At 41.9% G+C, this 13,451-nt stretch overlaps 3 protein-coding genes across 3 annotated transcripts; all 3 read left to right on the top strand.

Moving 5' to 3' along the window:
• Positions 1-278: 278 nt before the first annotated feature.
• LOC105221999 (enhancer of split m7 protein) lies at positions 279-1,402 on the top strand. Its single transcript, XM_011199155.4, has one exon. The coding sequence runs from the start codon at positions 502-504 to the stop codon at positions 1,105-1,107; it is 606 nt and encodes a 201-aa protein (XP_011197457.2). The 5' UTR covers positions 279-501; the 3' UTR covers positions 1,108-1,402.
• Positions 1,403-4,603: 3,201 nt separating this feature from the next.
• On the top strand, positions 4,604-5,715 carry LOC105222000 (enhancer of split m8 protein). Its single transcript, XM_011199156.4, has one exon. It carries the CDS (start codon positions 4,727-4,729, stop codon positions 5,318-5,320), a length of 594 nt encoding a protein of 197 aa, XP_011197458.2. The 5' UTR covers positions 4,604-4,726; the 3' UTR covers positions 5,321-5,715.
• Positions 5,716-6,080: 365 nt separating this feature from the next.
• LOC105222001 (uncharacterized) lies at positions 6,081-13,397 on the top strand. Its single transcript, XM_011199157.4, has 6 exons — positions 6,081-6,441; positions 6,498-7,777; positions 7,863-7,989; positions 8,088-8,754; positions 8,813-11,817; positions 12,450-13,397. The coding sequence occupies exons 1-6, from the start codon at positions 6,319-6,321 to the stop codon at positions 12,906-12,908; spliced, it is 5,661 nt and encodes a 1,886-aa protein (XP_011197459.3). The 5' UTR covers positions 6,081-6,318; the 3' UTR covers positions 12,909-13,397.
• Positions 13,398-13,451: the final 54 nt, after the last annotated feature.

Here is a 13,451-nt window from a genome sequence, read left to right as displayed (position 1 = left end):
ACGTATAACACGAGCAGTGAAAGCAACAATAAAGCCAAGAACAACCACTAGCAGCGCAGCGGTATCGCCTTTCACCGAGACAGCTCGGTTCGAGTCGGCTGTGCGCTCAATTCAACCACCAGTCAACTTCCACTCCAGTCAGTCAGTGAGTGAGTGGGCAATCCTGTTTGCCAGCCACACGCAGGTGTTCGCCTTCACCAAACGCTGTTGGTGTGATACTCTCACTCCCGTTTTACGCACTACACTCTCTCAACGGTCGCTTGGCAGGCTTTGCAATGAGCGCGCGTTGAGCACGAGCACTACAAGCGCTGTGCGCAGGGAGCGGTGGTTAACATGTTTAGCCACGTGCAGCTATAAAAGCACGGCACATTCCTGGCGTACTCAGCATTCTCGTTGCAGAACTTGTAAAGAAAACAACATCCGAAGGAGAGAAAAGTAAAAATTATTTTCGAGTTTTTCTAGCAAAAGTACAAAGTATAAATAAAAATAAACAACAACAAGATGGCAACCAGCGCTTATGAATTATCAAAGACTTATCGTTATCGCAAAGTGATGAAGCCGCTATTGGAGCGTAAACGTCGTGCGCGCATCAATCAGTGCTTGGACGAGCTCAAAGATCTGATGGCCGAATGTGTGCAACAACAAAGTGGCGATCCGGAGGTGAAATTGGAGAAGGCCGACATTCTCGAATTGACTGTTGAACATTTGCGTAAAATGCGTCAGCAACAAACCACAGCCAAGCGCAGCGATGAAGGCGCACGTCAAAGTTTCCGTTCCGGTTACATTAAGGCGGCACATGAAATTTCACGTTGTCTCGCCACATTGCCGAATGTGGATGTCCAGTTGGGCACACAGCTGATGACACAACTCGGTTTGCGTTTGAATCAATTGGAGTCACAGCATCAGGAGGTGCGCACCGCTGTCAATCAGCCGTTGAGCGTCAATTGCGGTGCAGCTACACCCACCTCCAGCGCCGCCTCCAGCATGTACAGTCCGGTTTCTAGCGGTTATGCTAGTGACAATGAGTCGACTACCTCTAGCCAAACGGCAGCCAGCAGCAACGGTCTATTGCAAGTATCCGCAACAAGTGTCTGGCGTCCTTGGTAGTAAGGCAGTGGCGGCCAGCAGACGTATAGCCAGTGACTGAGCTCGAGCATGTACTTAATTAATCAAACGACGGTCTCATTTAGTTTAAGTGCAAATTGTTTTTTAATTTTAATCACATAATTTTTTAATGTAAACTGTTATTAGCGAATTAACTTTGTAAGAAACTTGTGTAGTTTTGTGAACTGTGATAGGAAAAGCTTTAGTTACATACATACAAACAACTGTACTGTAGTAATAGTATTTAAGCATAAAAGAATTATATATACATGAATATATGACTCTAAAATGTAAACAAAAAACAAATTTGACTTTTTTTCATCAAAATGGAAGAGCTGTTATTTGGCTTAATGCATATGCTGAAAGGCGTCAGTAGGCCTACACGATCTTCAACAGTGAATAAGAGCTTTGGATGATTTTCGAAATTTATGCGTCCTTTTTTGAAAACAATATCGTTCAGACTTTCATCATTAACCACGACAGTCGGGTCTACGTAACCGGAATGACCGCGGAACCCGAAACCCAAAACCCGCCCGGACATCCACTCGAGGAATGCCAACTCAGCTGCATGCTTTAAAGTTCTTTGAAGCAAATTTTCCGCCGGTACAACAACAACAAAACCCATTAAAACGAAAATTATATGCGTGAATGCAACAGGACGATACTATAGGCCGCACAACATTCACCATGGTTAACTTTTTGCGTGGACAATTTAGATGAAACAACAAAAAGATGTTATGAACTGGTCACCAAAGTAAAGTGTTTCGAATAACAAAACATATTGGGCATATAAAAGCTTTCAAAAGTCGCATCAAAAACACACATAACCTCAAAGGAAACCCAGCGGCAAGGTCGTTGATGTAAAACTGCGGAAATCTTTCAGAGAAAGCTTTCATTTACTGACTTCAGAAGTCTATAACCGCTTTCACCTAATGATCCTAAAGCCAACGTGTCTATGAATAAGGCGTCATCTTCCGCTGGGAATGATCAACCTGATAGATGATTTCTTTTCCTGACTAAAGTTTAAAGCCGTTTTGATGTTTTTGAGAACATACTTATTATTTTCATACTACCGAAACCGATTTTTGAGCTTGGAAACAGTTAATACGTGGGTACAGATATTACCCATGAAGAAGGTTAGGTTAGTCTGGTAGGCAAATAAGCCACGTATTGACCAGTATTAACCTTTTGTGATGTAACCGTTACGATGTGACCTCAGTATCGATACTTTTTCCGGCGTCTCATACCTTTGGAGGCACAAATGCTTAAAGCGTAGCTTAGTATATGCGGTACAAGGGCACAAGATATGTGTCATTGTTTCCCTGGTGTCAGTCCAATTCTGCAAGCGTGTAATCCACCAGACTGTGACCAGTGAGTATTCCAGTATTTCAGTAGGAACTTCGTATATTTCAGATTTACCGTCTTACACAAGACGTTTGCAGATTTTCAAATGTGAAGAAGAAAAAGAATGCCTTCTCATAAGTCTATTACTTTACTCTTTGAAATTCGGAAATCAAGTCTAATATACCAAACGTAATGAACATTCCCTGTCATCAAACAAACAGTCGTCCTCGACGAACAAAGACCGAACTTTATAAGACACTCATTATTCCCGTCCTGCTATATGGTGCAGAGGCATAAACTATTGCAACATTTGATGAGTCGATGACACGAGTTTTCTAGAGAAAGATTCTCTAAAAGATTTATGATTCTTTGCGCATAGGCAACGGTGAATATCGCATTCGACGGAACGATAGGCTGTACGTATTTTAAGATGACATTGACATAGTTCAACGAATTTAGAGACGGCTAAATCATGTCTCCAATATGCTTGAAAACACTCCAGCTCTGAAAGTATTCGTCGCAGTACCCGCCGGAGCAAGCAGAGGAAGAGGAAGACTTCCACTCCACTGGATCTCGAATTGGCTATAACCTCGTAAGTCCCTCAGTTTCTAAGATATTAATCTCAAATTTTACACACGGCCTTCGCTTGTCAAGAACCTAGTCATTTCTTTGAACCTCCGATATCGGACCACTATGACATATACGTATATATAGTTACAAACTATAATTATAGTGACGAAACTTTACTCGTTTAAGATTGCCAAAGACAAAATTATTATTGTTTTTTTTTTGACAGTTATTTCGCAAATTCCAGTTGTTAGAAGCTGGTCTAGCGAGAAACCGCGCGTAAAGTGGCAGAGAAGAGCTGAAATAGACACGAATTAAGCCAGATTTCTCCAAACAAATTCAGTGTGATGACAGCAAACCCCAGCAACATGAGACAAAAGGGCTGCAGTTTTGCCATTTCCAAATTAACCAGTAATCTTATTGGAAAACGAAACAATTAAAAGGTACCTCAGTAAATAGAACAACTGCAATGACTAATTTTTTGACTCATTAATTTCAGCATAACATAATCCTCATACATACATACTTTCGCACACGAAACTTCAGTACAATCTGCATATTAATTGATTACTGAAAAGTGTCCGCTGCCACATACATGCATTCATACACACCGCAAGCGAATCAAGCGACAGTCGGTAAAGACTCGTGTATTGCACGCATTGGCGCGCGCCACTTTGGCCAGCAACCGGGCAAACGGCAACATAAGCCAACAACAAAAATAATATAAAACAATTAATTTTCGTATGAATGCACCATTCAAGGATTTGTACAAAAATTTCTCAAACTTTCCCACACTCAAATTCAGCTGTCGAAGTGCTTAACAAACAACAACAGCAGCAGTAAACAATTATGCCATTATCCTGAAGCAACACACACTGAAAGTCAGCAACAACAAAAAAATGCTATGAATGCATTAAAATTCTTCACTCGCGCACATTGCGTAGGAGTTATGCATACAAACAGACATACGACTGCAAAAAATGCAACATCAACACGGCAATCCAATAAATCGAAAAGCAAACATAACGCACGAAAGCCTGTAGAACTTACATACATACATACATATGTATATGTGTGTTTGTTTGTATGTACAACGCGTGTGCATTGCCGGCGAAGCAACGGATCAAAATACCGAAACGAAAAATAGCAGCAGCTGCAAAATTTCAGATCCTTAAAAAGGAGCATGTGGCTAGCATGCATAATAACAGCAACAACGAACACATGCCGAACGGAAAGTGCTGTGTGAGAAACTCACTTTCGCATTGGTTCCCACGCCACGAGCCATAAGGCAGGTTTTTTTTTGGAATTTTGTTGAACAACGGATTTTTTGTACGTCCCTTTGCAGCCAAGTGTCCTCGTCGTCGTCATTCAGTTTGGCTGGGCAAGTTGAGCACATCTAAATACTTGCTTATTAATATGAGCGCACACAAACAAATATACACGTATACATATGTATTTGTAGGTTGTTAATTCACTTTACACTACATTATGAGGGTTGTACCCAATTTAGCTGCGCAGCAGTGCTAAAAGCGCACAGCATATAAGACAAGGAGACTCTCACATAAGAGAGTGAGAATCCAGACGAGTCCTTGCTGTTAATAAGGGTTGCTCGAGCAGAGTATAAAAGCGCGTAGTCCTGCAGGATCTGACAACACAATCGTATCAACTGGCGAAACGTGAACAACTAGACAAGACACGCAAAACGTATAAAATGGCACAACAAAGCAAAACACAAATTTACTTAAAAGTCAAGAAACCGCTACTGGAACGTCAAAGACGTGCACGTATTAACAACTGTTTGGAGGCATTAAAGAAACTCGTCGCTGAGTTACAAGCTGACGAAGCCGTACTACGCATGGATAAAGCAGAGTTACTCGAGCAAACACTTGTTTTCGTACGTCAACAGTGCCGCGGTAAAGCACAACAACAAAGCGCACAAGTGCACACCGATTCATTTCGTAATGGCTATATGAATGCAGTTAATGAGGTGTCACGTGTGATGGCCTCAACACCCGGCATGAGCGTGCAAGTGGGCAAATCTGTAATGACACATTTGGGTCGTAGTTTTAATCGCCTGCAACAGGAGCAGCACCAACAACAGCCACTAAATATCACAGTTCAACAGCAGCAACAAGTATCGCATCAGCGAACAAACACAGTTACCAGTATGCAACCATTACGCATTGAATGCGCACCACTGAGTCCTGCTTCTTCCGGCTATCATAGTGACTGTGAGAGTCCCATCGCGTCACCTGTTGCACAGCAGCAGCACACGGCGGCAGAGAGTTTGTGGCGACCTTGGTAATGCAATTGCATTCCAAAGCAGAAGAAAGCAAGGGAGGAGAGCGTGAGAGACTAGTGGGCACTTACTGATATGTCCATCACCAACTGTGATACTACAATGTGATGTTTCTATTGAACAACAATTTTATAAAAACAAAAAAAAAAACAACAATTAAGAATTAAACTATATACAAATAAATATAAAATATATACTTTTACCAACAAATGCATACGTACTTTTCATTCAGATAAATTGGGAATCTCTCGGTCGCTTCTAATGAGCAATTTCATTGTTATTTGTAGTTGTTTTTTATTTACTTGACTCCTTTAGAAATAATTTGATTTTTACACTTTACACACACATATGCACATCACAACACTTAATAACTCTTAATGAAATCAAAAACTAATAAACTTTATAAATTACTTAAAAATTCATGCTATTGTTTCCGCCTGTGCAAGGAAATTGGCATTTCTTTCCGTTATTTCTATAAAGTGTCATCAATGTATATGTGCTGCCAATTTTCAGAACTTGGCAGCACTATTTTTTAGAAACATTTAAATGTCTGGTAAACTAAAAAAAACAATTAGTTTTGTAAATATTAATACATTCTCAAAATTTTTATACATATCTATAAATTTAATAACTAAATATGTATCTCAACATATAATTCATTCTTTCATATGTAATAATTACTTCTAAACCTTTTTAAAAACAGTAAACAATTCTTAGATGCAGCCCTGTTCTTGCCATAAGAATAGGCAGCACTATTTATGCGTTGAGTGACCAACTTGACACTTCGCATAAGATGACAACAAAAATGGCTGAAGTTACAATAAAATACTTACAAAATAGGCAGCTGGTCACTCCACAACTTAATTAGTTTTTTCGCGTCTGCGCATTTGGTTTGTTGTCGTTATCAATTTTATTTGATTTGAATATAGCGAAAAACTAGCTATTACAATTGTGCCGGGGCAAATGTAATTGAAAATTGTGTCATATTGGGAGAGCACGCGAAAATGTCCGTAAATATTACTGTGAATGGAAAATTTCGAGCATGTAATAAACCAAGCATTTTGGACGATCCTGTGCGTGTAAAAAAGCAACTGGAAGGTGAGCTTCGTAAACAACGTTTACTTGAGGTAAGTTATTTTGTGATTATGATGCAAATATATAAGGATATGGATAATTTCCGCAGGTACGGGAAGAGTCAAAAAAGTTGGCGCGAAAAATACGCAATGATGTTGCGGCGGAAAAAGATAGACAGCTGCGAAATCTTGAGGCTATTAAAGAGCAGGAACTTGAATGTTGGCGGCAACATGTATTGGATCAGAAGAATAATGAATATCGACAAGCTATATTTCAAATCGGTACAGCACATAATGCCGCAAAAATTGAGAACGAAGCAATGGCAGAACGTCAAGCTGCAAAGGAGCAAGAGCGCATACAATTCAAAAAGAAAACCAATGAACGGATAGGTGCCAAACCCAAGCAAAATGTAAAGAAGATACTACAAACTGCCGGCACTCAAACACCAAATGTTCTAATGAAAGACAAAAAGAAAAAGACACCGAAAAAACGAAGACGAAAAATTTGCCCAAAAGATCACACATCAACTTGCCACTGTACAAGTGCTGAGAGCGAGTCAGATGACGATGACAGTCAGCATAGTGACGAAGATGACGCAGAAATGCTAAGTGATTCCAATAAAAGTGAAACGACAAAATCTGTAACAATTTGCCCATGTCCGAAAGTAATCAAATGCCCATGCACAAGCTCCTCATCTTCTTCGCTACTTTCGTCAACGTGTACCGACGAAGAAGAACAGGAAAAGAGTTCTGATGTAAAAAATAAAAAATCTGCCCTCAGCAAAAATCCTGCTGTTATTGTGGATATCGATGTGGATAGTAACGATTCAATAAGCATAACAGCTGGGGAAATTAAAGATAAATATGCACAGAGCAACCGGCAATTTCACCATATTGTGCGAAATAGTAGTCCTGAAAAGCCAATACGTGCCCAACAAAAAGGTAAAGCAGCAGCAACCACAGCAAAACCACGTTTCACACAAGTGTCGCAAATTTTAAATGCAAAGAGTGACACCAGCGTTTCACCTACACGTTCACGTTCACCACCTAAGCCCCCACCACCATCGCTGGCAGCCACTACAGCCAGTACGACAGTTAAATCGCCACATAAAAGTAGTACATCGGGTCGCATACAAATTACACTTTCAGGCAACACAGTTACAATGGATAGCTGTAAAAGTGATAAGGAAAAAGATGCGCGCGAAAATAGCCGTAATCGTGTCCAGTCCTATGATTACAACAACAAATATACGCGGGATTATGCACAACCCACCGAGGGTCTAGTGCATGAACCTACTTTTCGCGAACGTAATGGGCCGTGTGCAGTAGCACAAGCGGAAATGGAAAGAGAATTAGCATTACACAGAGATGAGGAGCGCAAAAGAATGAGGTTAATAACTTTAAAAATATGCACAAAAAATTCTACAATAAAAAAATAAATAAAATAGATAATTAAACAATTTTTTTATTTGCAGTGCGCGCTCGGATGAACGTGGTCGTAAAGCGCTTGAACGCGAACAAGCACGTCGTGATTGTGCTGAGCTTACAGAAAGGCTTGATGCGTTAACGCAGGAATATCCACAACTGCTGAATCCGACTGATGTGAGTTTTTTTTTCCTGAACAGGGAAATTAAGTTTACCACGAAGTTTGTAACACTCACCCGATTATAATTAAATAATATCTTCACATACATTTTCAGGTTAGAATCCAAAATCATCAATTATATATAAGTCGTGAAGCACGCATCGAACAAAAACGTAATGCAGCCGTAGAAGACCTATTTTTGCATCCTGCAATCATCACCTGCCCAGAAATTAACAAACAGCACATTCGCATTGGAAGTGCACAAGAAGGCGTCACCAACGCTAAAACCGTTGGCGATAGTTTGAATTTAGCTTCACCACATGATCAAATCAATAGTTCCTCTGACAGCCGTTGCTCTATACTGCTCGGTTATGTTGATGATCAGAAGAAGAAAATACGTAATGATTTGCTGAAATGCGCCGATGGTCAGCCAAATCAGAACAAACAAAAAGCTGAACGCTTAAAAAAATTATTGCTGCGCATAGATGAGTTGCGTAAAGCCTTGTGTGAGGAGCTGGATAAGAATGGCAGCGGTGATAGCATGCAGCAGGTGATAAACGATGTGAGCGATGTGCGTCGCGAGCGTGAACGTATGCTGAATAAGGATGTGCCGCAGGAAAATGGCAGACAATCGCCGTTGGGCAAACATTTAAATGATGTCGAACAAAAAGAAGCTTTATTGGAACAAAAGCTGCGTGAACTATGTAAAATGCAGAAACCACAAGGTAACCAAGTTAGCACAGATAAAGTTCTTGATAAACAAGCTGAAAATTTAGTGAAAAGTATGTGTGATTTATTTCGTTTGTAATCCATTTATAATTTACATTTAATTTATTACAGAATCAGACGGCAAGGAGTGCAGAGTGCAGGCTACAGGCAACAAACCGTTAGAAATCATAATAAAGTTGAAGAATGAAAGCAGCCGACGTGGCAAACAGAAAGTGAAAAAGCCCACAAAGAGTCCACGAAAAGTATCCACTTTAATTGATACACCGACGCGCCGTTTAGGTGTTAAACGTTCCGCTAACAATGTGCGTGAGAAACCACAACAACAACAAAAAGAGTCTACTAATGATAAGCACGGTGCTATAAATCGACAAAATTCTTATGACTCCAATTCGACGTCATATCGCAGTCTACCATCTCGCATTGCCAACGACGTGGATGCGCTGGTCGATCAATTAGAATTAGGTGAGGGGGCAGACATTCACGACGCTACTAATATACCAGCAACTGCTGTTGCCGTTGAAGCCCAGACGACGACACAGCCAACAAAATCAACTCAACGTCCAGCGCGTTTGAATCCGCTCATAGCACACTATGTGCAACGTCTGTTGGGTATGTCACGTAATTCCGTACTCGGTTTGGGCGTAAGCTCTTCGGACATCGAAACACCCTCATCTTCCATTATGAATGTCAGTTCGAATCGTGTAAGCGCCACAGTCAACTTGGCCGATTCGCAAGAACGTATACAACGTGTACAGCGGTTTATCGAGGAAAATCGTAGTTTTATCAGTGAGTTGGAAGACACATTGCGCACGCAAAGCGATGTTACACTAGAGACTAGCATTCGCATGTTTGAGGAGATTTGGCAACAACGACTGCGCAAGGAGCAGCACAGTGGCGGTGAAAAAGCAATGAAACAACCACAAGCAAGACAGCGTAAGGAGATAGCGCCATCAGCTGCCGATGCAAGAGTACGCGTACCGCGCGCTCAAGAAGCTAAAGTAACGCGCAAGGCAGATAAAAGTTCAACCAATACGCATACACGTACTGTGATGGCCAATGCATCACCTAGTGTAAGCCAGCAGCAGCGCGCGTCGGTGGAACATACACGCGTGCCAACGGCAGTACAAGCCAAGCAGGCGCAAGGTCAAGCTAAACAAGCGCAGGGTCAAGCTAAAAAAGTGCAGGGTCAGGATAAGCAGATGCAGGGTCAGCACCCACGACAAGCCGCGCAAAATGGGGGAAAAACAGCGCGCATATCAACGGAACGCACCGCCACTAACGCCAGTGCGGATTCGCAACCGAAGCGTGATATCTCAGTTGACACAGAGGAGCGTCGTGCTGAAGAGCAAATCGCACGGTATGAGCAACTCACTGAGAACTGTACACAACGCATCGCGGAATTAACCGAGCTCATACAAAAAGTGCGCACCGAAAAGAAACGCCTCATGGAGGTCACACTCAGTTCGGTAAGTGAGGGACGCAACTCAACCGAATACATCGAATTGCCCGATGGCACGCGTCGACGCTCAAACGCATCCGTCGATAGAAATACCAGCATCAGCAGTGGCAGTAGTGCTGGCGCAAGCGTACGCCAGGCTCTGACAACACAACCAACCACCTCTATAGACTACACACCGCCGGATATATTGGAGCAGCAAACTGCCGCTACATCAGCGGAAGGTTTATCAGCGCTCGACAGCGCGGCGCCGCTTGAGAAGCACAAACCAACAGGTATGAGTCACGATAGCGGCATTTCCATTTCACGCCCATTGACAGCACAGGATGTGGAACCACCATCGCAAGCTTCGAGCACAACACATCCGAGTCACCATGGCGGCGGCGGGCGTAAGGCGCGACCACCGCCTACTTTGCAACGTTACAGTCCTAACTTTGCCGAAGATGATGTAGTACACGAGCTATCCACCATCATCGAGGTAGACACACCGGCTACATCGCGAGTAAATGCCACAACTGTTAGTGCAGCTGCTGCAGCAGCTGAGGCTTCACGCAGCAGACCTTTGCAACCGCAACCCTTCCCCACATTCGAAGAATATGCGCGTGAAATGAATTTGGATGTCACACAGTTGGATGCGGACACCAGCCAACGCATAAATCAGGAATTTGAAACGCTAATCGCACAACTGTGTAATGCGCAGAGTGGCGCAGTGCCCGACTATCGTGAGTTTCCATCGCTTTCAGCATATCTGCGCAATTTGAGTGTACCACAAGATGGCGCTGAACAGTCACAATCACCGGAAACTATCGACGACTTGGTCTCCTGCCTACGCATAGCAAATCTCTCCATAAAACCGTTCCCGACGCGTCAGGAATATTTACGCCAATTAGCAACAAATTCTCAGAGTGGTGAGTTTCTCGATAGCGCCAGTCTGGAAAACATCTCCGACGCACGTACGAACAGTAATACAGAAACCGAATCGGAATCGATAAACATTGAAGAGGAGCTGAGACGACGTCAACTGCTACAGCATTCTTTTCGCACGGCCAAAACAAAAGAGCAAATATTCTCCTCCACCGTGAGGGATGCCGGTGAAAATGCGCGCACCAGTCATGCACGTGTCTTCGCCGCAGAAAGCGGCATTGAGAAGCTCTCCTCAACATCTGAGAATGGTTCAAGTGAATTCGAACGCCAACTATTCAGTTTGGGCATGAAATGGCCGGCAACAATGCGTGCGCGCACCAAGGAGGCAAAGGCGGTCGGCAATAGTAACAGCTCAAGCAGTCCGGAGCGTGTGGCACCCACAACTGGCGCCACTGCTCAGCGTAATAGTCCGAGAAAAGACGTCAATAATGCGGTGTTGAAGAGTCCACAGCGCTCACCAGATTCTACATTGCGTGGTGTCAGCCCTAAACGTGTGGAAACGGTAAAAATCAGCGCTACTAAGGAAGTTCAATTTGAGCGTAGTGTCGATGAGCGTTCACCAATTCATAGTCCAACGCGTGAGGCAGCAAAACAAAAATTAAGACATAGTCCTGAGCGTCTTGAGGTCAACACCAACAAAGATACCTCGCACCAGAAACAGCGAAGCATCAGCCCCACACATGATAGGTCCACCAAGGACACAGCGGGGCATGATGCGTCACGAAAGAATAAAAGCGTAAGTTATGTTCTCACAATTTCAACTGGAGCCTCTCTTCTCTCGCTATTCGATTTTCTTTATTTTATTTCTTTCCATTTATCTCACTTCTCTCCCTATCTTTCTTCTCTCTCTATGTTTTTTTCTCTCTATCTTTCTTCTCTCTTTCTCTTTCTTATCCCTATCTTTCTTCCCTTTCTTTCTTTTCTCTCTCTCTTTATTATTTCTTCCTGTATCTTAATCTTTTTCTCTCCATCTCTGTTGTCTTTTTATCCCCATATTTCTATTCTTACTCTCTATCTTTCTTTTCTTCCTCTCTCACTTTTCTTCCTCACTCCCTTTCTTCTTCTATGCTTTCTCTTCTTCTTTCTGTACTCTATTTTTATTTCTTTTATTTCTATTTCTTTCTTTCCTCTCTATACTTTTCTTCATCCTCTCTTTCATTCTTTTCTCTCTCTAATTTTCTTATCTCTCCCTTTCATTCTTTCATTTTTTTCCATAACTTTTGTCTCTCTCTCTCTCTATTTATATCTCTTATCTCTTCTTCTCTCTCCATCTGCTTCTTACTCTCTATCTGTTTTCGCTGTCTTTCTTGCTCTCAACAACAATTTAACTGAATTGTGTAAAAATATTAATAAAAATTCTTCCTTCAGTCTCAACCACGCTCTAGCGATTGCGAGTTCCTAAGCGACTTCGGACGACCGTTAAATTTACGCGATTTCCTCACCAAAGAGCTGCTGAAGCATGCCAGTTCTTCGAGCACATCATCGACTCCAACAGACGAATCGTTGCGCAGTGCCTTCCTGCAATCCATCATTGAAACGATGACACCGCGCACCAATAACGGCGGCAGCACTCAACTGGACAGACAGAAGACTTCCACGCCGGTTACACATTCCGCAAGCTCGAATGCGCAAAGTAGCGGTGATCAAAGCGTAAGCAGCGCAACCAATACACAATCACAACTATTTTCCGGCGAAAGTTGCATTTCTTCGGTGCGCTTCTTCGAACGCTCCATAACGCGCACATATCCGCGAAATTCGCCAACAGGTGATGGACAAAAGAAAGCGACAGAGGAGCAAACAAATGACGATAATGCCAGTCAAAAATAAAGTTTTTGCCTGTAGCTTCGGTTTGCGCGCATGCCCCGTGTGCCTTTGCTCTTAAATAGCTATATATATTTAATTTAGTTTTAACATTTTGCATTTTTTTTACCTACACACAAATTCATTAGCTAATTGTGCAACCCGTTGATGATATATAGCGACAAATACATACATACATACATACAAATATATATATTTAAGTAGATAAATAAGCCACTTGTTATCAGTATAAATACCTATTTGTTAAAGATTTTATAATAATTGCATGCATAATGATTTTACATACATCCATAACACATTGGAGCTTGTATTGGACGCATACAGCCGATGTGCCTAGGTCTGTAGATGATTTTTATTTGTTCTAATTTGATTCGGTGTATTTTCGAAAGCAATATTGATAAAGACACACATTGATTGTTAATTAATTAAGACGAGAAGCAGCGCAAGAGTATGTAAAATGCTATGAAAATAAATAGAATATATTGTGTATACATATACATACATATGCATTATTGATTATGTAAGATTTAAAAGTTTTGAAAATGAAAG

The sequence above is a fragment of the Bactrocera dorsalis genome, chromosome 2, assembly GCF_023373825.1.
Source record: "Bactrocera dorsalis isolate Fly_Bdor chromosome 2, ASM2337382v1, whole genome shotgun sequence".
NCBI classification, from domain to species: domain Eukaryota; kingdom Metazoa; phylum Arthropoda; class Insecta; order Diptera; family Tephritidae; genus Bactrocera; species Bactrocera dorsalis.
This window is presented reverse-complemented; position numbering and strand designations above follow the sequence as displayed.

Coding starts and splice junctions, on each gene's coding strand:
- LOC105222001 (XM_011199157.4), top strand. CDS start 6,319: ATGTCCGTAAATATTACTGTGAATGGAAAATTTCGAGCATGTAATAAA. Junction 7,778..7,862: donor GAGGAGCGCAAAAGAATGAG/GTTAATAACTTT, acceptor TTTTATTTGCAG/TGCGCGCTCGGATGAACGTG. Junction 8,755..8,812: donor AGCTGAAAATTTAGTGAAAA/GTATGTGTGATT, acceptor AATTTATTACAG/AATCAGACGGCAAGGAGTGC.
- LOC105221999 (XM_011199155.4), top strand. CDS start 502: ATGGCAACCAGCGCTTATGAATTATCAAAGACTTATCGTTATCGCAAA.
- LOC105222000 (XM_011199156.4), top strand. CDS start 4,727: ATGGCACAACAAAGCAAAACACAAATTTACTTAAAAGTCAAGAAACCG.